Source organism: Glycine max, chromosome 4 (genome assembly GCF_000004515.6).
Source record: "Glycine max cultivar Williams 82 chromosome 4, Glycine_max_v4.0, whole genome shotgun sequence".
Taxonomy (NCBI): Eukaryota; Viridiplantae; Streptophyta; class Magnoliopsida; order Fabales; family Fabaceae; genus Glycine; species Glycine max.
Genome location: NC_016091.4, coordinates 31921944 through 31945042, shown reverse-complemented (window position 1 = coordinate 31945042; position 23099 = coordinate 31921944). Strand labels below are relative to the sequence as shown.

Sequence of the window (23099 nt, the reverse complement as noted above, 5' to 3'; positions counted from 1 at the left end):
TATACGACAAAAAGTAAAATGTAACGTAAAAAGTAAATAAATTGATTCTTATATTAAAAACAGAAACAGTAACATTATAAAAAAAACATTAATTTGTATTTATATAAATAATACATATTCAGATATACTTGTAAAATAAACGTAGAGGTACAAGCCACTACCCACTAGTAGAGAAATGAGACCCTCGTATGCAGTGCCCGCCTTCTTTCCTGCTTTATAAAAGTTTGACCCCTCGCCACATTACACATGCTTCGCCACAACTCCTCTCTGCTTTCTTTCTATTTTTTTCCCCATATTAACTGACATAACAGCACACTCTCTTAAAGACTACAAAACCCTCTCCACCAACACCATATTTTCCTTCTTGTAAGAAACTGACACAAACTCTCTTTTCCTTAAAATTATTTGTTTAATTTTCTCTTCACTCTCATAACACCCCAAAAGCAAAATTAACTACGGAACCTGCTGCTGGGAAATGCACTGATGTATAAGCTTTGCACCAGAAGCAGACAGCACAGCACAACACAGACCACTCTCTCTGTATGTACATGGAATCTCACACCTTTGCATTACTATATACTATGTGTGTTTTTTCATTAATATATGTGGCGTTTCTTTTCCTGGTTCCCAAAAGACAAAAAAAAGGCTTCATTGTTTTCTATCCTTTTAAATAATCAAAGTGGCACGCTTCTTAGATCTCGTTTCTCGTTTAAAGCTCCTTTCTTAAAGGCAGAGAAGACCATTTTCTGAAAGTGCTGGACTCGGGAGGACTTCCTCAATGTTTTATCAGTTAGTGTAGCAGAAGAGTCCAACACAGTTGATAGATAATTAAATTTTTTAAGTATGTTGAAAAAAGAATTTGATTTTCTGATGGTACATATCAAAAAGTTTTTATTAGGAGAAGTAATACTTTAATGATCTCTACGTCTCAAAAGAAATTAATCTTCGACTATTAATTGAAAGATATCCTTAGGCAAAAATAAATTAATAATAACCAGAAAAGGGTAGCGTTCTCTGTATTCACACCAAGCTAGTCCCTAAATTATGTTATTTGCAATTGTGCTTTGTTTGCTTCCTCTTCCTTATATATTCCTGCTTCCTGCCAAACTCGCCTTTGTTTGTTTCCTCCCTCTAAAAGAATATTTCACAAATATCTCATTAAATTCCTTCTTCATAATTTCTATGCAATTTGGAATAAATTGGTCAAGGCCATGCATGGTGTTCACTGTTGTCTCCCTTCCCAGCCAAATCAATTAAAATTTGACTTGAGGTTTGTTCTAAATACTTTAGATCTAGAAGCTTAGTCCTGTGTGTCATTCTACTTCTGTTTCACCAAAACCAGTTAAGAAAAGCACCCTGGTTGCCTTCATATACACACAAATATGAAATTTAAGTTCATGTTTTAATTTCAACTTTGGTTAAGAGCCACCACACAAAAATATGCATTCACCACAAACCATTCTATTTGTCTGCGCTTCAAAATAGGCCGTTAGATAGAGCAAGCTTTTATTGTAAAAATTTACCATGATAAACTAGTAGTAGTAATAGTAGTACTTCATATAAAAACAAAAAACAAAACCTCTATTAGTGCATATAGCCACTCTGGCGTTTCAACATTTAAGGTGCCTAGGCATATATTAATTGCAGACTAGCTAGCTGCAGTTTTTGAATGTATTTAACCCTTAATTGAAAGCCTGCAGTAACAGTATTATTCCTTTGTGTGCAGGGAGAATAGAAGAGATAAAGTGAAGGTTGAGTTTCACATTTCATATTTAATACACTGATCATATAGTTGGCTTGGAGCAGAGGAATTAAGACACACACATAGCGTAAAGCAAAAGGTTTGCTTCCATTAGCTGCTGCTTCTTTCCCTTCTATCAAAGTTAATAAGTTCTAGATTTTTCAATTTAAAGAAGCCTTATATTTTGGCACCTCTTTTATCTCTACACCTAGCTTTTCCACTCTACAAAAAAGTCTATGCCTCAGTAATTAGTGAGTGTACCTTTCTGCTTCTTGTTGTGTTTATGTGTGTGAATTTGTGGACGTGAAATGTTTGTTGCATTAGCTTGTAGGGTGGATGGGTTGAGTTGGGTCTCACTTTGTCATGATTGCAATATGGGTTACCTCCACTGCTATTTTCGGCTATTTCCACACTCATAAATACATCTCTAAAAAGTAAAAGCCACAAAACACCATTGTGCACAGAATAATTGAGGAAACTCTCGTATTAATCTACATTGTAAATCATGGGCACTTTAACTCTTTATTTTTTTTATTTAATTTAATAAAATTTATATATTTTAGTTTTCTTTGTCTTTTTTTTTTACTGACAATAAGAAATAAAATAATTTTTTTATATAAATTCAAAGACTTATAGAAAATTAGAAAGAAAAAAATAAACTAACTATTTTGGGATTTGTTCGAGAATATTTTCTTAAGGTGTTAATAAACATTGTCGAAATTTTCTCCTAAAAATTCTTGAAATTTACATTTTACTTATATTTAATTACAAATACTCACATAATGTAAGAAAATCTTGATCGCCTTAATGTTTGTCAAGAAAGGTTTTATAAACAAATATGCAAGAGTAGGGCTTCCCCCCGACTATAAATGTATTCCAATTTTTATTTTAAGTTATTATACTAGTAATCAAAAATAAAAAATAAAATAGTCAATGTGAAAAGTCTCCATCGTTAATACTATCAAATTAAAGGATTTTTTAAGAAACTATTTTAATTAATTTTTTTTCTCTAACCAATATTGAATAAAAATTGATATTTACAGATTGTTATCAAAATTATATTTGATCAATTAAAATAATTTTAAATATTTTTAAAAACCAAATGTTTCAAGAATCTCTATTCTTTTATATTTTAATTTTTATACTTTTTAAATTTCAAGTGTATGTATTGTAAGTTTATTGTACTTAACATTAATATCAATTTATACCCTTTTTACTATTTGATTAATGGATTTTTTTTATCTTTTTTAAATTATAATTAATGCTCAGACTTCTTGGATCAATATCAAGAATAATCAATATTTACAAATTATTGTTAAAACAATATTTAATTTATTAAACTAAATTTAATATTTTCAAAACAAAATGTTTCAAGTGTCGATGTTTCTATTTTTTTAATTAATTTTATCAGAATCCTGCCAAAAATTTAATAGTCTCATAATACTTATGCAATACACGAAATACTTTCTAATTGATATTTAACAATTACTTTAACCCATTTCCATCTTTCTTTTTTAATTTTATTGAGATGCTGATTTTTTTATTACGAATGAATATTTATATTGATCTTTAAATGTTTCTTATGATTTTGCTTGTTTATTTTAACTAGCTAACGAAAACACAAACTTGCTTCTAACACCTGATCATGGATTATATGGAGAAGTGTTTTTCATCATATGCATTACATTAATATCTCTTTCTCGAATAGGTACACAACCGTGTTAGTTAAACTATTGTTCTTTCTGCCACACTCACTCTTAATTATAATTATATGATAGTAGTATTAAAATTCCGAGTTAATATGGAGAACACGAGAAATAGACATTTATAGTCAAACAAGGAAAAGTAATAAATAGGTCAGAGTAGTTAATAAACATGTTTTGAGAATAGATGCCGGAGAGTAGTTAATAGACATTGTAGCTTGTTTGAGTAATTTAATATACAGTTAAAAGAGGAGTTTAATGATTATATATTATCAGTGTAAAAATTATGATTATACTGTCATACAATTTGAAATTAATTACTATCGTTGATATTTTAAAAATAATTATTATAAAAATTAATAATTATATTTAACAATTTTTATTATAATATTATTTTATACTGCTAATATATAATAAATTTTTTCATTAAAAAAATATTTTAATTTTTTATGTTTTATAAAAAAATTAATCTAATTATAATATCAACTGGTGTAGCAAATAATCTTGGGGGTTATTTATTTGTATTTGTTAAATTTGTCTGCTAGCTAGCTTGTATTTAAGAATATATTTTTTTAAATCATGTGTCTGTCTGTTTTAATCTTTTTAATGTCAAACTTATCTCAATTCATTAATAAGAAGTGTTCACAAGTATAAGAGACTTAGACATGATAATAGATTTATACATGTAAGTCTCTGAACTTATACAATATTAAATATCTATTTTAATTATCATACTATTTAGTTATTTTTTAATATTATGCTGTTCATTTTATTTACCATATTATTTATTATTTAATTTATTTTAATAAAATATTTTGTCTTTAAGATTATTTAAACTTTAACCTAACACAACCCATGCTAAGCATAACGGGGGGGGGGGGGAAGGGAGCTTGAGTAGCTTACATAAGGTCTTAGATATTAACTTTCTTGTCCTATTGTATACCAAAACATTAGCTAAACACACTTAAACTACAATTACCCAAACAAATATTTTTGTCCATAAAATAAATAAATTTATATAAGAAACATTAAATAAACATGTCTTTTATATCATTTTACCAGTTAGATAAATCATTTATTTTATCAAATACTTTTAATTTAATGAATTAACTTAATAGTTTTTATTTTTTTGATAAAAATTAGTTTTTTTTTTTACTTTTAATAAACTTTTTGAGTTTCATTTAGTTTATTAATAAATTCTTCATAATTAGATTATTTTTTTCATGCTAAGGTCATCCGTGGCAGAACAAAACCCTGTGTTAAATGCACTTTGCTTTCCCACTTGCGATTTTTTTTCTTTATATATATATCGCGCGCGCACAAATTTGATGTACCTCTTTCCCATTATATTTTTCGTGACAATGATCACAATCCTTTCCTTGGGTGTAACGAATATTACCTAGTTTCTTTGTTTTTAGTCATAATCTAAGTAGGGTCGCCTTAGGCCATAGATATATAGCTGAATCGGGTAAACAATTCAGATTACCTCACACGAATTATATCAATTGACGGTGACATATTCACATCTGATTTTCCATTTACTTAATAAGAGACAAAATTGGAGTACATTTTCGGCCGGTGCAGGAGGGAGGGCCTGTGTTTTTGTTTGGAGTCTTGTCTTTCAAAATTAAATAATTCTAACAAAAGAAAAATTACAAAAAAATGGTGCAAAGTCTACTTGATTATGACCACAAAGAACAGAACCCAACAGATGGAAGAACAATAGTCATTTGAAGGAGTGGCCTGGAAATTTTTCACAGTATGCAATTCTCAATTAGATGTGACGAAATGAAAGGAAATCACACTAACCAAAGAAGCAGTCAGAGAGTATTTGGCACAGCATCCATATGGAAATTAAAGGCACTATTATCCTTTTTCCTCACACCAATCCACTTCGATAATTCATATAATAATAATATTATGAAAACTAATTGCTGCACATGTTTTGTTTTTTCTTTGCATATGATATCTTATAGTATCTTTTATTAGAGTTTAATTTTTATATATTGACCGTGTAAAACTGTCAAAAATAAATTTGGATATTAATATAATTATAAAATAATTGTTATAAAAATTATTATTTTTATTATATATGATAATCTATAATAAATGAAAATATAAAAATAGTGCAAAAATATTTACACTATTAGTATATATTAATTAAAAAAATTATTTAAAAAATTTATTTCTTTGTAATGTTAGTATAAACCAATAGAAAATCATGATGATGATTACTTAGATGGGTGGATGAGTAGTCTCATAGTTGACTCCAAAGAATTGAGATGTATGAGAAAATCTAGTGATTTTAATAGAAATTCCGGTCCCAATTTCGGTGATTATCAAAATAATAAGTAATCATGACATTTATGATGTTAAGGTAATTATTATAAAAAATCAATAAAATTTTAGTATAAATAAAATTTATGACTAGATCATTGTTAGTGTACAAACTATTTTCTCTTAAAAATATATATAATTATGCATTAAATATCTTTTATTTAAAAAATCAGTGGAAAATATAAATATAGTATCTTTAAGACTTAAATGCAATTATGATCTTTTTATTTTTTTTCGATTTGTAATTTTGATTCCTCCATTTTAAAATTGAGACATTTTACATCTTATTTTAAAAAATCTGTAATTTTGATCCTTCCATTTTAAAAGAAATATTCAATTCTTTTATTTTTAAAAAATTATAATATTGATCAAATTCTTAATTTTGTCTATGTTTTATTTCTTTTAAAGAAATAAAACATATGAATTAAATATTAAACCAAAATTATGGATTATTTAAAATATGATAACCAAAATTATAGATTTTTTAAAATATGAGAACCAAATGAAATACATAATTAAAATTGTGAATTTTTTAAAATAAAAGTATTAAATATCTCAATTTTAAAATAATGACGTGCATTGTTCCAAATAAAATTTTCACTGATCAAGAGGTTAATTGAGTAATTACAACTATGCAAAACTCCTTGTGATTTAGACATGTACGATAATCCTCTGAGTCTCTACTAGGACAATTGATACTTTGTTCAATAAAAATAAAAAATCTCACCAAGATATGTCAAAAGCAATGTGGCTTCGCTCTGGAATAAAAATCAAAGATAAGATCCCTTATTCAAAAGTGATCAAAGGGGTAGTACACTAGCTAGTCCATTCAAAATTTGGAGCCTTCAACTTAATTTGTGTGAATGATTTTCTAGGGATGTTGTTGTTGTGTCTGTTCCGTGAGGCGTTTGAAAGCGACGAGACACATGATTGTTCTTCATGTCTTTGTAAGCATTACCGTCAATTCCCACTTTTTTTCTCAGCTCCACATTAGTTCCCATCCAAAAGACCAAAGCCAAAGAGAACAGAGCCAAAATCTTTGGTTTTTTCGGCCAGGCATGCATGACAAAGTTTTATTTTGCAGCAGTGGATTTTTATTTTTACCAATTGCACGTACAACTGACATTGTTGTTATTTGGTGGCAACTTCATGCCATTGTATAATTTGCATTACACTCTTGTCCGGTTTTCCAAGCACCAACCCAGCTTCACATTTTGTTTGAGTCTGTTGTGTTAGTAGTGGTGACTGCTCTACCCCCATGTTCTGTCGCTGTAGTAGTTCAACTTGGGAAGGAGTTAAAGCTTTTTTTGTGGTTTCTGCAAAAGGGGGATTATGCATGCTGTCCCTCCAAGAACTTGGAGTAGAGTAAATTTTCAAAAACATCCCTCCCCTTTGGGACCACGAAATGAAACCAAAAAAAAATATTAAAAAAAAGGTCCTTTGGGTCTCAACTATAATACCCACTTCCCAAATAATTAAGCATAGCAGCACACACGGCCAGTTTGTTTCTACCCTACTTCTATGGTCTATGTATGCAATGGAAACCCTATGTTTTCGAGCTTGTGGAGCATATGGAAAAAATTTCAAGTAGTGGTACTTTTGTCAAATTGGGCACAATGTAACTGATTCCGAGTTCCAATGGCCAGTGGAGGGGTCATTATAGTTATACATAGTTAAAAGACAAGAAAAAAAAAAAAACTCTCAATTTCGTTAAAGTTGCATGCATATCCTTCAAAAAAATTTACAATATATAATAATCAAGTTTCATACCATTTTTTCTAATAAATTAGAAATCATGTTTCTTTTTTTCACAATAACATTGGTCTAGAGTATTTACTATTAATATTTTATTGACGATTAATCTATATTAAAAAAACTTAATTGGTCATCATTTTTAATGGAGTATCATTTTTTAATCATATCTTCTTTTTATCCACAAAATTATAATTCAAAACTTTACTTAAAGGATCAAAACCAGAAATTCACTCAAACCAACGATTCATGGATAATATAATTATATTTGATATAACTTATAAAAATCAATAAATAAATTTATCGTGTAAGAAAATTTGTGAGTGTCCCTAGATAAAGACAATAAGTATCTTTCACAAAAAATAATTCTTTGTAGCAACAAATTTTTCGATTCAATATCTAATTCAATTGTTTCAAACATATATATATATATATATATATATATATATATATATATATATATATATATATATATTTGCAATTCCTGGTTTGCATGTAAATATGCACGTCACTTTATTTATCATCCTCATCTTTTCATAGAATATACAGCGCCTAGGGGAAGAGGAAAACACTGTCTGGATTTGATGTCATGCCATCCTCCCCTTCTCTTTTTCCCCTTCTTTTCAGCTTCTCAGCCGTTACAAAGTTTCCTTTCTTTCCCACTCTTTGTACTTTCTATTCTCTTCCTTCAAGGGCCATTCATTCATTGCTTTAGCCAACAAGACATGGTTTCTTATGAGTGAAACGTATAACTTGTGCCATAAAATAACCTTCTTTCGGTTTCTTCTTCCCATCTGGAATATCTGTCTTCTTCTTCCAACCTTCTCCCTTCTCCTAAGAGACAAAAACAAAGTGAAACTGGCTTGTGTGTGTTTTCCACAGAACTACACTGCCAAGTGTAAAATGAAGGATCCAGAGGAGCACCCAGTGAAGTCTAGAAGGCCTCTTCAGAAATCTGCAGAACGTAGAAGAAGGTGCAGGAGAAGGAGCCAGTGCAAGATAGAGAAAATGCAAGAAACGGAACTTGATTCACACCTTGGTTTCTCTTCTGCCACTTGCAAGAGTCTTGTGTTTCATCAAAGGCCTGGCTTTGGCCAACTTGGTACTAAGTGTGTCATCAAAGCTAACCACTTTCTTGCAGATATATCAGTTTCTGACTTGAGCCATTACAATGTAAGCCTCTAATTTAATCTATTGCATGGATGGTCCAATTTTTTTTGTTTAAGAAAATAATTTTATATTTTGTCACCTTCTTGAGAGTGCTTAGAAAAATATTGCTTCTTCCATATTAATCAAATTAGGGGGGTGGAGAAAAATATGAACACCCCCAAATTGATAAATCTTCTTTTGAATGATGAAATTCAAGGGATTTGTCTAGAATTGTTTTTTACTTACTTTGTTCAGTTGTTGTGTTTGTTTATGTGAAGGTTATAATAACACCTGAAGTCACTTCTCGTAAAACAAGCAAGGCTATCATAGCAGAGTTGGTGAGGCTTCACAGGAACACTGACTTAGCCACGAGGCTCCCTGTGTATGATGGAGGGAGAAACCTTTACACTGCCGGTTTGCTTCCTTTTACTTACAAAGTGTTCAATGTAACATTGAGTGTGGATGATGATGCTACCGGTGGTACCAGGTAATTGTTCAAGCTACCACGTTGTCTGCAAGAGTAATTTATGTTGTTCTTAACCGATCCTTGACTGTTTCTGAATTTGCGAGCAACATTTCGGTTTGGTGGAATGTGACTATGTGAGTGTCTTAAGGAGTTTCAATTATTTTGTTACAGGGAAAGGGATTTTAAGGTGGTAATCAAGTTTGCAACTCGTGTCAGCATGCATCAGCTACGTGAGCTTCTTAGTGGGAAACAAGTGAACAATCCGCAGGAAGCGCTAAGTGTCTTTGACATTGTGCTAAGGGAGCTAGCGGCTCAGAGGTGCATTTGTATTTGTTCTTCTTTGAAAATTATGTGTTGCCTCCTTTTGAACCAGTGTTTCTGATTGTTTTTCTTGTTTCTTATGACTTCATGTGTATGTGTAGTTACGTGTCGATTGGGAGGTTTCTCTATTCTCCGGATGTAAGAAAACCACAGCAGTTGGGTGGTGGCCTTGAATCATGGAGGGGCTTCTACCAGAGTATAAGGCCTACTCAGATGGGATTGTCACTTAACATCGGTTAGGCTTCCACTAAGAATAATGGATAAGCTGCAATTTTTAGTTTTCCTATTTTGTATTTCATTTTCCTTTGTCATTGATGTTTCTTCCAATATGTTTTATTTCATTCAGATATGTCATCAATGGCTTTTATTGAACCACTACCTGTGATTGACTTTGTTGCTCAAATTTTGGGACAAGATGTGCACTCAAAGTTGTTGTCGGATGCGGATCGTATCAAGGTATGAATGTTGTATTTTGGAAGCTCTGCAATCATTGTTCCACTACACGATTCATGAAGAATGAATGACGTAATTGCAAAAAGCCTCATAAGCAAGGTTTAACAAACGATTGGTGGCTGTGATTGTGGCCGAAATTCAAGGTTTTTAGCATCTCTACAACATAATTCAATTGCGGCCACATTAGCCGCATTTGTATGCAATATCAAGGATTGCAATAAAACTGCAACCATAATTTTAAACCTTGCTCATAAACTATAAATTCATTGCTCATATGCCAATATGCTCTTACTTGAATGGCATCGGCATATTCAATCAGATATTTTGGGCAATCTTCTGAGGTCAAGAGTCTATTGTTTAGTGCCCTCATATGACTGATCAACTCCCAGCCAAAATTTCTTTTCAACAAAAAAGAAAACAAAAAGTCCTTCGCTTCCAAATGGCTTGAGCTCGTAATTTGTTCAAGTGTACCTACCAAATGTTGAGATTCATGATTAAATCTTTGAAATGAAAAGTTCCTTTATTGGTTATTGAAGAATTTAATTGGCAATGTCTTTAGGTTTCAAATTGAGAGACAAATTTAAGTAGTATCTAACCAAAAAATCTTTGTGCTGTCACTGGCAAGCAGATCAAAAAGGCCCTAAGAGGTGTAAAAGTTGAAGTTACACATAGAGGAAATTTTCGAAGGAAGTATAGAATATCAGGACTGACTTCACAGCCTACAAGGGAGCTAGTGTATGTCTTTTAACTTTAGCTGGCTGAACTTTTACAATTTACACAAATCCTCCTTTGAAATGATTTTCTCTTCTTTTTTTCTCCCCATTGAACAGTTTCCCTCTCGATGAGCAAATGAACATGAAATCAGTAGTTGATTATTTTCAAGAAACGTATGGATTTACTATCAAATATTCTCATCTGCCTTGTCTTCAAGTAGGAAGTCAAAGGAAGGTGAACTATTTGCCAATGGAGGTAATCTTTCCTTTAAATTTAATCAAATTACTTGATTCTAGCTTTTCCATCGAGAACTCATGTGAATCTTGTCCCAGGCATGCAAGATAGTCGGAGGCCAGAGATATACAAAAGGGCTAAATGAAAAGCAGATAACTTCTCTGCTGAAGATCTCATGTCAAAGGCCCCGCGAACAAGAGACAGACATTTTGCAGGTCATATTATCATGGGTTCTTGGTCTCACCCTCCATCCTTCCCTTACTGATCCTTTTTTTTTTTTCAGTGGATTGGACATTATATAGTTTAAATAGGTCCTTGCCATGTATTAAATTGCAATCATGGTGATTTCATCCTTTAATAGTCATATAAGCTCTTCCTCATCAAACAAAAATTTGTGTTTGGCCTGTTTTATTTATCTAGAACTTCCCTATTTACTTGCAGACAATTCAACAAAACAATTATGAGAATAATCCCTATGCAAAGGAGTTTGGCATCAGCATAGAGAACAAGCTTGCATCAGTTGAGGCTCGGGTTCTTCCAGCTCCATGGGTAATTTGATCATAATTAATTAAATTGTTTACAAATGTTGTTTGCTTTAGCAGTTTTTCCATTATGATTACATTATATTTTGGCTCTTCTTGTCCCTAAAGTTGAAATATCACGACACTGGAAGAGAGAAAGAATACTTGCCACAAGTTGGTCAGTGGAATATGATGAACAAGGTCAGCTAAGAATGAACAAATAATATATTAGATGTAATTATTTTAATGAAAGAAAATAAAAGGGAAAATTACTTGTTTCCAACTTACTGTAATTCCTGTAATTTTAATGCAGAAAGTTATAAATGGAAGTACTGTAAGATATTGGGCGTGTATCAACTTCTCTCGAAGTGTACAGGAGAGTACAGCTCGTGGATTTTGCCAACAGTTAGTTCAGATGTGCCAAATCTCAGGCATGGTAAAGCTTCAAATTTTGGCTATGCCTTGTTATCTGAATTCTCTTTATTTATTTGAATTGCACTCGATACTATTTCAAATTATAATGACTTTTCTTCCATTATATATCATCATCAACACTTAACTACATTCATTGTAAAGATGTAATGTAAAACCATTATTGTGTCTTCACCTAGTAGTTTTAGCTTTTGGGTGATATCAGAGTATCTATCACCAAGTGGTTTAAGTTTTGATCTTTGTCGCCCCCATTCTTTTCATAAATTATTGAATTTAAACATAAGGTAGGTGGACTTGTGCATTATATTATTTATCCCTTAAAACCCAAAGGAATCTTGCTTGAGAGGGAATATTAGAGATGCTAAATAGAACTGCTTGCACGTGTTCACCTAAGAGGTTTTCGGAATAGTTGGTTCAAGACATTCACGGCATAGTACAATCAATGGTTATTGTTGCCCATCTCACCGAGAGGAAAAAGGAATAGGTTATTGTTGTTGTTTACACACTTGACATTCACATTGTTCTTTTAATTGTTATCAGGAATTCAGTCAGGACCCCGTGATTCCTATATATTCGGCAAGACCAGATCAGGTAAAGAAGGCTTTGAAGTATGTACATTCTGCTGCTATAGACAAACTTGATGGGAAAGAGCTAGAGTTGCTGATTGCCATTCTTCCAGACAATAATGGCTCTCTCTATGGTATGATTCTAGGTCTCTCTTCCATTTGCATTACCTCATAATCATAACTATAAGATGGTACTGGTTTATAATCACAGAAATGTTTAGAGGTAATAGTAACTTGATGTTTCTTCATTTTCACCTTTTTTTTTCTTCATTTATTCTACCTGTGTAAAATGTTAGTGCCTCATTCCTCTTGCAGATATTCTTTCTTTCTTTTATTTTGTCCTGAAAATTTCATTTATAAACACGGGTTCTACTTTCTAGAAAAAGATGCTTAGCATTTCTCTTGTTACCTATATTTCGTTTCATCTTTTCTGTGGTGAAAATTATTTCATGCCTGCATTAAAGAATCAAACTCTTCATTCAGGTGATCTCAAAAGAATCTGCGAAACAGATCTGGGGTTGATTTCTCAATGCTGCCTTACAAAACATGTATTCAAGATCAATAGACAGTACCTGGCTAATGTGGCACTAAAAATCAATGTCAAGGTCTGTTATTATTAAATACTCAACCATACTTTACGATCCAAAGTGACACGGTGGCTGCATGCTACACTAATATTTTACTTCAGTCTCTTAACTCGTTCTTTTATCTGTTATTATTTTCATTTGCTTAGATAAAGGATTTATTCATGTAGATGGGAGGAAGAAACACAGTACTTTTGGATGCTTTAAGTTGGAGGATTCCACTTGTTAGTGATATTCCAACAATAATATTTGGAGCCGATGTAACTCATCCAGAATCAGGAGAGGATTCTTGTCCATCCATTGCTGCTGTAAGCATTTCCAAACTCATATATACAACTAAGGGATGCCCTATGTTTGATATATACTGATTACGGTAATCCAGGTTGTAGCCTCCCAGGACTGGCCTGAAGTAACAAAGTATGCAGGACTGGTTTGTGCTCAGCCTCATCGAGAAGAACTCATTCAAGACCTTTTCAGATGCTGGAAAGATCCACAGAGGGGTGTAGTTTATGGTGGTATGATTAGGTACTTAACCAGCGTCTCTTCCAATTTTGTGTCTATGTCAAACATGTTTGCTTAAATTTTATACTTTGTTTCAAATTCATATAGGGTCCCCTGTTGTATTGACCTGATTTTTCTTTAATGGCCTCACAATGTATCGGGTTGTCACTGTTCCAATTTCGAATTATCAAAGGCTCACAGTCTTTATGGATTCAGGCTGAAGCTTTAGAATTGAGTAAAGAATGTCTTTGAGCTCAATCATTGACCACTAAGGAAATCTGAATGTTTTTTTATTTAGCATTTATTATTTGATGTTATCTAACGTCTGCATGCTAATTAGTTCATACTACTTTGTGAAACTGCAGGGAGCTTTTACTATCATTTAAGAAGGCAACAGGACAAAAACCATTGAGAATAATCTTTTACAGGTAGGACTGATCTGTTCTGATATTGTTCTTGTCAGGAATAAGAATGTGGAATTACATTAATTAGAATGTTATCCAACATTTTTTCAGGGATGGGGTAAGTGAGGGACAGTTCTACCAGGTTTTGCTATATGAGCTTGATGCCATTCGCAAGGTACCTGTAGAAAACAATTCAGCAAAGTTATTATTTTTATTAATGTGGCATTCTCCAATATTTATATTCTTTTTGTGTATAGGCTTGTGCATCCTTGGAACCTAGTTACCAACCTCCAGTAACATTTGTAGTTGTTCAAAAACGGCATCACACTAGACTCTTCGCAAACAATCATGACGACAGAAATAGCACTGATAAGAGTGGGAATATCTTACCTGGTAAGTTTTTCCTTTGGCCAGCTGCTATACTTTGTGCTTGCCACCATATTAAGGATATCCGTGTGAAAGTTCCACGGTGATGTACTCAATTAGGATTTTAAGACTATTTTGACTTAAAAAAAGTTTTGTGGGTTTGCTCATTCTCCAATTTCATTAACCACTGATTGGACTTATTGTAATGTAGGTACTGTGGTAGATTCTAAGATCTGTCATCCTTCCGAATTCGACTTCTACTTATGCAGTCATGCAGGAATTCAGGTATGATAACCGTATTGATGCTGCTACATTGGCTAGAACTAGAAACTGTGTCAATTGCTGCATTCAACTTCTCATTGTTGAAAACCATTAAAATGTCTAGCATGCTGTAGCATCCAATTTAAGTGGGTGATTGGCAATTTGCAGGGTACAAGTAGACCAGCACACTATCATGTCCTCTGGGACGAGAACAATTTCACTGCAGATGAAATTCAGTCTCTAACCAATAATTTGTGCTACACGTAAATAATTTCTCTATTCATGATCTCAAATTTGTTATGCTCTATTTTTAAGATGACATAACCTTCCTAACATTTTGATTGCAGTTATGCAAGATGTACACGGTCTGTTTCAGTAGGTAATTCTGCTGATCATAAACACTCATCTAATATGCCAATAAGTAATATTAGTTTCAAATACAAAGGATTAATCAAAACAGTCCTTACACACAAATTTGTTTAAACACAATCAAACATTGAAATTTCTTTGCAAACTTAACTAACTGGTTTCAAGGCATATTGTTACTGTTATCTGATGTAATGTTTATGTTTTGTGTGTGCAGTGCCTCCAGCATATTATGCTCATCTAGCAGCCTACAGGGCTCGATTCTACATGGAACCTGATGTTGCTGAGATTACAAAACTGCGAGGAACAAGATTGAAAGAAGGGCCTGTTCGGCCACTGCCTGCTCTGAAAGAGAAGGTGAAGAATGTTATGTTTTACTGTTGAATAGAGCAGGGTGAAGAATGTTATGTTTTACAGTTGAATTAGGCACAATAAAAGGCTTCAAAGTAGAGAAACAGCAGCATATATATAGTAGACAGAAACTAATTAGAGGTGAAAAAATTATCCATGTTCATATTGTAAGAAAATTCTGCATGGAATTTTTTTAGTGTAACTTTAAAGTCATAGTTCTCTCTGCGTAGTGCCGTTTTAAGTTAAGGTAAATATCCAATGTTGATATTGGTTGGTTGCCTTGGACAATTTCATTCAAATTTGTGTCAATGTTCCAAGCATGTGTATCTCATTCAATTTCAAGTAAACCCCAACCAAGAAAGTGGATCACAATAGTTGTCTATTCGTCCCTAAGAAGCATGGACACGGAACACGACACATATATATACATATATATATATATATATATATACATATATATATATATATATATATACATATATATATATATATATATATATATATATACATATATATATATATATATATAATCACTTATCTGAAACTTGATCTCATGAACTTGAATGTAAGTTCACAAATGTTGCACTTGATCTCATAATTTCCACCGTCAGACATCTTTCTTTCTTGTTTTTGAAACATATTTCCGTAGAGTAGTTTCAACATCTTGTTCTATAGCTTGATTAGTAGCACTACTCATCTGGACAATAAAATCAAAGCAAATAGATACAATAAGAAATAATAATATATATTTAACTACAAGATATTAAAAATGTTGAAAAGTATGTAACTACAATATATAATATAATTATAACACACCATTGGTAAACAGGTAAAGTTATAATTTATAAAGTATAAACTAGCTTTATTGACATACATGCTTGTCTACAGTCTAAAATCAAAACTATAATCTCATATATATGCTTTCGCAGTTCCACTATCTCCATTCCTCAGACTACTCTGGAAAATAGTCAACAAACTGTATTATATCATGGTCAGAACCATACAATCAGTTTCCCAGCAGTGTAGTGAAAGAAAGGGCAAGTAAATTCGAAACAAAGCACGAGCCATCAAACCACAGTTAGACCAGCACAAAACTTTTCTCTCCATCGCAGAAAAAAATCTTAAAACTTTATCTAAAACCCCAAGTCCCTAAGTCACTTGAGGAGAATCCCAATGTCCCGATCGCACAAAAAAAAATGGGAAGGGACTTAAAGGTAGTAAGAAACCCAAGGGGAAACATCACATAAACAGGGGAAGGAAGTGAAAAATTAAACCGTGTTCTGGACCTTCTAGTGCTAGTGCGGCGACGGTGCCGGTGCGAGTCTAACAGCGTTTTCTGGTGCGACGACAGCGTGGTCTGGTGCGAGGTCGTTGACAACGAGGTTCAGATTGTGAGTTGTGACGAAGAAGACACTGTTTGGTTCGAGTTCAAGCAGCGACGTCAGCGAGGCTGTATCGTGCAACGACGGCGCCGGTGAACGGAGGCTGATTAGACTTCAAACAGCGTCCGACAGTGACTCAAGGACGGTATCATGCAAAAGGGAAACAGGAAATGTGAAGGAAAAGAGACTCTAGAAGGCCTCTGTTCCTTTTGTCTACTACCTTCTCTTTTATTAATTTTTAATTCGATTTTAAAATCTTCAAAAAACAAAAATAGAAGTGTCCGAGTCTATGATTGGGCCGTGTCTCGAACGTCATGTCATCATGGTTGAGCCGTGTCCAATTCATGTCCAGCCAAAAAAACAAGACACTTCTTTATCGCATTGGAGCTGTGTCCGTGTCGGAAATACGTCAGACATCTCGACACGTCACTCCATTGAGGTGTCCATGCTTCTTAGATTTGTATATTTTCAAGTTCCAATTACTAATTAATTAGGCAGCAACAAGGGAGAGGTTTTTTCAACTTGCTTCCAAACAAGACATGGCTTGATCTTCAAATATCTTTTCTTCCCAAGTCTTCGGTTCTTCTTCTTTTCCTATAATTAAACTTCAAAAGCTAATAATATTTCTAATAGATTAAAAACAGTAAACCTACCTCTAGTTTTTTTATAAAGAAAAACCTACTTCTAGTTAATAGTTAGATTAGCATAAAATTAATTAAAACAAAATCTTAAGTCAATGTAAGATAAATATTAAGATACACACACCAAAAGGATAAGCTTACAAGACATTTATCAGTATCCATCCTAATATGATTTTACTCTCAAGTTCTAGTTAGGTTCTTGAAGTTCAACTATAACACTCAAACTCATTCAGACACATGATTAACTTATTACATATTTAAGAAAAAATAAAATACTCAATCACACAATTAGTAAAATTATGGTGATACAATAGGAGGCAAGGACAGTACTCACGTTATTTGTGAAAGAGAAGTTCAGGGAAACATTTTTGTGTGCACTTCAATGATTGAACATGCATCATGATAAACAGAGAAATGATTATTGGTGGAAATTAGATATAAATTGAGACGGTGGAGACCTTGAGGGGTCGTTGACCCGACCTTGGGTACATGGAGTAGAGACGATGGAGCATAATAAAGATTCTATTGCATGATGTGTGGAAACTCATTTGTGTTGAGATTGTGTAATGTGTGTCTATCTATAGTTATATTCGATTTATGATGAAGACTAGGGTGCGAATGTAAAACTCCTTTCGCACCCAATGTAAGTTTGAAAAAAAAGTAATAATCATTTGGGTCCGTCCGATTTAATAATAAAAAATTAAATGGACCAGATTTGTTGATGGCAACCGGTTTAATATGCAACAGGACAAACATCTCCCCTTAGGAATAGGGTTCCCCACCCCCTTTGGTGTAACGTTACCCTAGCAGAGGTTGCGGCTAAACGATTGAAGCAGAGAGTTCTCCAATTTAGCACGATTGAAACAGAGGATGAAAGAAGGGTCCTCTATCTAGGTTTTCTATTCCATTGTACTTCAATGCCCTCTCTTATTTCCAGACGCAGCAGCGACTTCTTCTTCCATTTTTGTGCATCGACGTGAATAATGGCGACATATGTTTCAATGAAGCCCACAAAGCCCGGCCAGGAGGAGCCTTGGGGATAGATCCATAAGTAACATTCACCCTTTCCTCCTAGCACGTCAAAAACCTCGAGAAGGGTATGCCCCAATTAATTGTAGTTTTCATTTTTAAGGTTGTCGCTCTCCTTAGGCTTATGTTTCGGTTTTTATGTTACTTTTAGTTTGTGCGGACTTGGTTCGTGGTGTAAAGGACAAGCGGCTCAGGGTTAAGGGACCAGTCAGGACTCATCTAATCTGCAATCCTTCCAGACCTTTTGTCACTCTTCTAATCTGCAATCCTTCCATTATGCAATAAATGGATCAAGTGATAATATTATGATTAACCTTGTTCACTTGACATGTTTGATGTGCTAATTGTTGTAATATTGTCATTAATTTAGACATGTCAGGATGCCCACTAAGGCTCTTCACATCACTACTAGGAAGTTCCTTTGTGGTGAAGGTATTTCCACTATTTCCTCACTTTTTATTATTATGGTTGTAGTTTGGTTCATTTGTCCCTTTTATTCTTTGTTTCTTATATTTCTCTTTTGATTGATGTTTGTTTTGCAATTGGGTTTGCCTCAATGTTCTTCTATGTTGCTATGCTATGTGTTGTAGTTTTGGACATGCATGCCCTTTGTATAAGGAGTAGTTTTGCAATATATCTCTTAGTTTGCAAGGTCTAGTGATGTGCCATTATTTTCTCCTATTTCTTAACCCTTTTTGCACCATTTTAATTACTGATTAGTCTTAATTGTCAAATTAATTAGGCAGTTTTATTACTTGGGCTCATTCAGCTAATTTGATGTTTTCAATCTAATTTCAGAAATTAATGAAGCATTGGGCTTAACCCGGATTTTGGTCGTGGACTTAAAGAGGGAAAATAAAGCAATGTTTACCTTAGTTAATTTTTAATTAGGAGATTGCAATTTTATTTTATGTTATTTAGTGTTTATTTCGTTTTGGGCCAGAATAATGTAATAGGGCTCAGTGACTCTGAGTGACCCTTATTTATAGTAGCCTTGGGATTCGTGTAAAGGCTATTCTGTTAAGCTATTATTCAGAGCATAGGGTTTAGGGTTTTACGTTTTTGAGCTTATTGTTACTGTTCACATAATGCACTTTTCCATTCTCTGCTTCTAATTGCAATTTCGTTTTTATTTCTTCTTTTGCCTTTTAGTTTCATTTACGTTTCTGCTTTAGTTTCATTCTCGTTTCTATTTCCAGTTTCATTTACGTTTCTGTCTGTAGCTTCAATTGCGTTTTCTGTTTTTGGTTAAAATTATGGAAGACTAAATTTCTGGTGTTGTTTCCTTCTGAGGACGAAGCTTAACTCTCTTCGAGGTTCTGTTTATTATTTAGCTTCTTGGCAGTTTTCCCTTCACCAATTAACCCACATGCGTTTTGTTAATCTGTGCACGCTTCATGTTCGATTAATTGCTTCTGTGCTTAAATTGCATTCGTGCTTAATGAACAAGGGGTTAATTGGTGTATGTGTTGCTTAATCACATATTGACAGCCCTAAATTGATTTTCGCTTAGTAAATTAAAATAGGGTTGGATTAAGTGGTTAACTGTTAGGGACAAATTCTTCATAACCTAGGACAAGAGAATGACTTCTGAATCAGTGGAAACAACACGTTTTTACTATTATTAATTTTGTATTTCAGTTCGCTTGTTCTTTAATTCACACAACAAACAACCCCCCCCCCCCAATGTTACTGTTACTGCTAGTATATTATGAACAATTGGTTAATCATTGCTCGTTGGGAAACAACCTAGGATCACTTCCTAGTTACTGCATTTTAATATTTATTTGATTCGGGGAGCAGTGTCCAAAGGTTCATAATAGCTAGTGATTTGTGTTTTATGTTTAGTTGTTTTACGTTTAATGCTTTCGTGATGTGTTAGTATTGTGTTAGTGTTGTTTAGTATCTTGTTATTTTGTTTAGTGTGTGTTTTGTTTTAGTTTTTCTGTTAAGCGCTTCCCCTATTTCAGTTTTTGTATTTTGCTATGAATAGTGCGTTGCGACGGATTTGGCGACCACACTTGCTGAATTAATTGGGATTTTTTGTTTTGGTAGCTATAGTTGTTATTTTTGGCTGAATTCTTTTTGTGGTCACTTCTTTTGATCCATATTTTGTGGGAAAAATAGCTGGAGCCATTAGTTTGGTCAGATTTGAAAGTTCCCAAAAAGTAGCAAATTTGATTTTTGTGAAAACTTCAAACAGTCATAACTTTTGCTCCGATTATCAGAATCACTATTATTATATATGTATTTGGGGTAGAAAAAAATTTCCCATGCCGTGGTAGCGGGCCATAGGCCGGCTGAGGTCTCCTTCTTCCAAAAATATCGATTCTGTTAAAAGTTTTTTATTTTCCAAGTATTATTCTCTTATTTTTCTTAACTTATCATTTTTAGCTTCTATAGTTAGACTTTGAATTTTAGTTTGAAATTTTTTGTGCTATCTTCTAATCATTTTATAAGGTTTCTCACAAAATTTCAAGTCATTTGGATATCATTTAATGGTAGCTGTAGTTCAAACCTACACTGTTACTTGCATAAGAAGGCAACTAGTTGTGTGCGTGCTGAATGTAGTGTATGACTAGAGGCAATCCATCTGACTTACAACCCTTTGATCCTGAGATAGATAAGACATTTCATAGATTAGTTAGACATCATTTTATACCTTTTGAGCATCCTGAGCATTCTGTTACTGGAGAGTCTGTGCATTCTGTTATTGGTGATTTTGAACATCCTAATTTTGAGCATTATAATTTTGAACATTCTGATTGTGAACATTCTGAGAACATGGCACAACCTCCACCCCATGAGAGGACTCTAAGGGAAATGGCTGCACTTGATTTCACCTACGAAAGCCTGTGCATCCATTACCCTGATGAGGATGTCTCATATGTTCTTAAAACTGGACTGATCCATTTGCTTCCAAAGTTTCATGGCCTTGCAGGTGAAGACCCACACAAACATCTGAAAGAATTCCATATTGTCTGCTCCACCATGAAACCCCCAGATGTCCAGGAGGATCACATATTTCTGAAGGCCTTTCCTCATTCTTTAGAAGGAGTGACAAAGGACTGGCTTTATTACCTTGCTCCACGGTCCATCACGAGCTGGGATGACCTCAAGAGAGTATTCTTAGAAAAAATTTTCACTGCTTCCAGGACCACAGCCATCAGAAAGGATATTTTAGGCATTAGGCAACTCAGTGGGGAGAGCCTATATGAATACTGGGAGAGATTCAAAAAACTATGTGCCAGTTGCCCTCACCACCGGATTTCGGAGTAGCTTCTTCTCCAATATTTTTATGAAGGACTCAGTAACATGGAGAGAAGCATGATAGATGCTGCCAGTGGTGGAGCCCTTGGAGACATGACCCTTGCTGAAGCCAAGAATTTAATTGAGAAGATGGCTTCCAACTCCTAGCAATTTAGTGCCAGAAATGATGCTATTGTCATTAGAGGAGTGCATGAAGTAGCCATAAATTCATCTTCATCAGCTGAAACTAAGAAGCTTGAAGGTAAACTAGATGCCTTGGTTAACTTGGTAACCCAGCTGGCCTTGAATCATAAATCTGTACTTGTTGCAAGAGTCTATGGTTTATTCTCCTCTGCTGACCACCATACAATCCTTTGCCCTTCTATGCAGCAACCTGGAGCAATTGAGCAGCCTAAAGCTTATGTTGCAAACATTTACAATAGACCTCCTCAACCTCAGCAGAAAATCAACCACAACAGAACAATTATGACCTCTCCAGCAACATATACAATCCCGGATGGAGGAATCATCCTAATCTCAAATGGTCTAGCCCTCAACAACAACAACAGCAGCCTGCTCCTTCCTTCCAAAATGTTGTTGGCCCAAGCAGACCATACATTCCTCCACCAATCCAACAACAGCAACAGCCCCAAAAACAACAAACAGTTGAGGTTCCTCCGCAACCTTCCCTCGAATAACTTGTGAGGCAAATGACTATGCAAAACATGCAGTTTCAATAAGAGACCAGAGCCTCTATTCAGAGCTTAACTAATCAGATGGGACAATTGGCTACACAGTTAAATCAACAACAGTCCCAAAATTCTGACAAGCTGCCTTCTCAATCTGTCCAGAATCCCAAAATTCTACACATACCTTTGACTTTCTTTATGAGGTACAAGCTGAGAAACCATCTCTTTCTACCACTATCCAACCGGCCACACCAGAATTGAAGCCTCTGCCATCAAATTTAAAATATGCTTACTTGGATGATAGCAAAAGTTTTCCAGTAATTATATCTGCCTCCCTTGCTGAAGAGCAAGAGGAGAAGCTGTTATCTGTTCTCAGGAAGCATAAGAAGGCTATAGGCTGGACCCTGGCGGGCATTCCTGGTATTAGCCCATCCACATGTATGCATCGAATAAATTTAGAGGATGGGGCTAAACCAGTAAGACAACCACAGAGAAGACTCAACCCGGTGATTCTTGATGTAGTGAAGAAGGAGATAACCAAGCTTTTGCAAGCTGGAATCATTTATCCTATCTTCGACAGCCAATGGGTGAGTCCCGTCCAGGTAGTCCTGAAAAAAACCGGCCTCACCGTGATCATAAATGAGAAGGAGGAGCTGATTCCTACTCGGGTGCAGAATAGTTGGAGAGTTTGCATCGACTATAGGAGGCTGAACCAGGTTACCAAAAAGGACCATTTTCCCCTGCCATTCATTGACCAGATGCTTGAACGCCTGGCAGGTAAATCTCACTAATGTTTCCTTGATGGTTTTTCTGGTTATATGCAAATCACTATTGCTCTTGAGGATCAGGAAAAAACCACATTCACATGCCCCTTCGACACTTTTGCC

General features: G+C 34.0%; 1 protein-coding gene and 1 long non-coding RNA gene across 7 annotated transcripts; one reads left to right on the top strand and one right to left on the bottom strand.

Moving 5' to 3' along the window:
- Window positions 1-237: 237 nt before the first annotated feature.
- On the top strand, window positions 238-19408 carry LOC100810235 (protein argonaute PNH1). 6 transcript variants are annotated; one of them, XM_041014899.1, is made up of 25 exons: window positions 238-540; window positions 1727-1841; window positions 8416-8706; window positions 8961-9169; window positions 9320-9466; window positions 9571-9704; window positions 9816-9925; window positions 10551-10657; window positions 10753-10891; window positions 10969-11085; window positions 11312-11419; window positions 11521-11592; window positions 11705-11827; window positions 12364-12523; window positions 12873-12994; window positions 13144-13281; window positions 13356-13498; window positions 13840-13902; window positions 13990-14053; window positions 14136-14271; window positions 14456-14529; window positions 14674-14768; window positions 14853-14884; window positions 15089-15228; window positions 16152-16512. In XM_041014899.1, exons 3-25 carry the CDS (start codon window positions 8437-8439, stop codon window positions 16188-16190), a joined length of 2742 nt encoding a protein of 913 aa, XP_040870833.1. In that variant the 5' UTR covers window positions 238-540; window positions 1727-1841; window positions 8416-8436; the 3' UTR covers window positions 16191-16512. The 6 variants fall into 6 exon arrangements, with proteins under 6 accessions (XP_040870833.1, XP_006578451.1, XP_025984030.2 ...); XM_026128245.2 differs by lacking the exon at window positions 238-540 and adding an exon at window positions 1120-1270; XM_006578388.4 differs by lacking the exon at window positions 16152-16512 and having other exon boundaries at window positions 15089-15435.
- Window positions 15522-16648, bottom strand: LOC106798416 (uncharacterized). The gene is made up of 2 exons (XR_001387951.3): window positions 16509-16648; window positions 15522-15919 (listed from the first exon to the last, which is right to left on the bottom strand). It is a non-coding gene; the product is annotated as an uncharacterized lncRNA (long non-coding RNA).
- Window positions 19409-23099: the final 3691 nt, after the last annotated feature.

Bases quoted from the DNA above. Each gene is read 5' to 3' on its own strand.
- LOC100810235 (XM_041014897.1), top strand. From the start codon at position 8,269: ATGAGTGAAACGTATAACTTGTGCCATAAAATAACCTTCTTTCGGTTT. The intron at 11,086-11,311 runs GTCATATTATCA...ATTTACTTGCAG, and splicing joins AAGAGACAGACATTTTGCAG to ACAATTCAACAAAACAATTA. The intron at 14,769-14,852 runs GTAAATAATTTC...TTTTGATTGCAG, and splicing joins ACCAATAATTTGTGCTACAC to TTATGCAAGATGTACACGGT.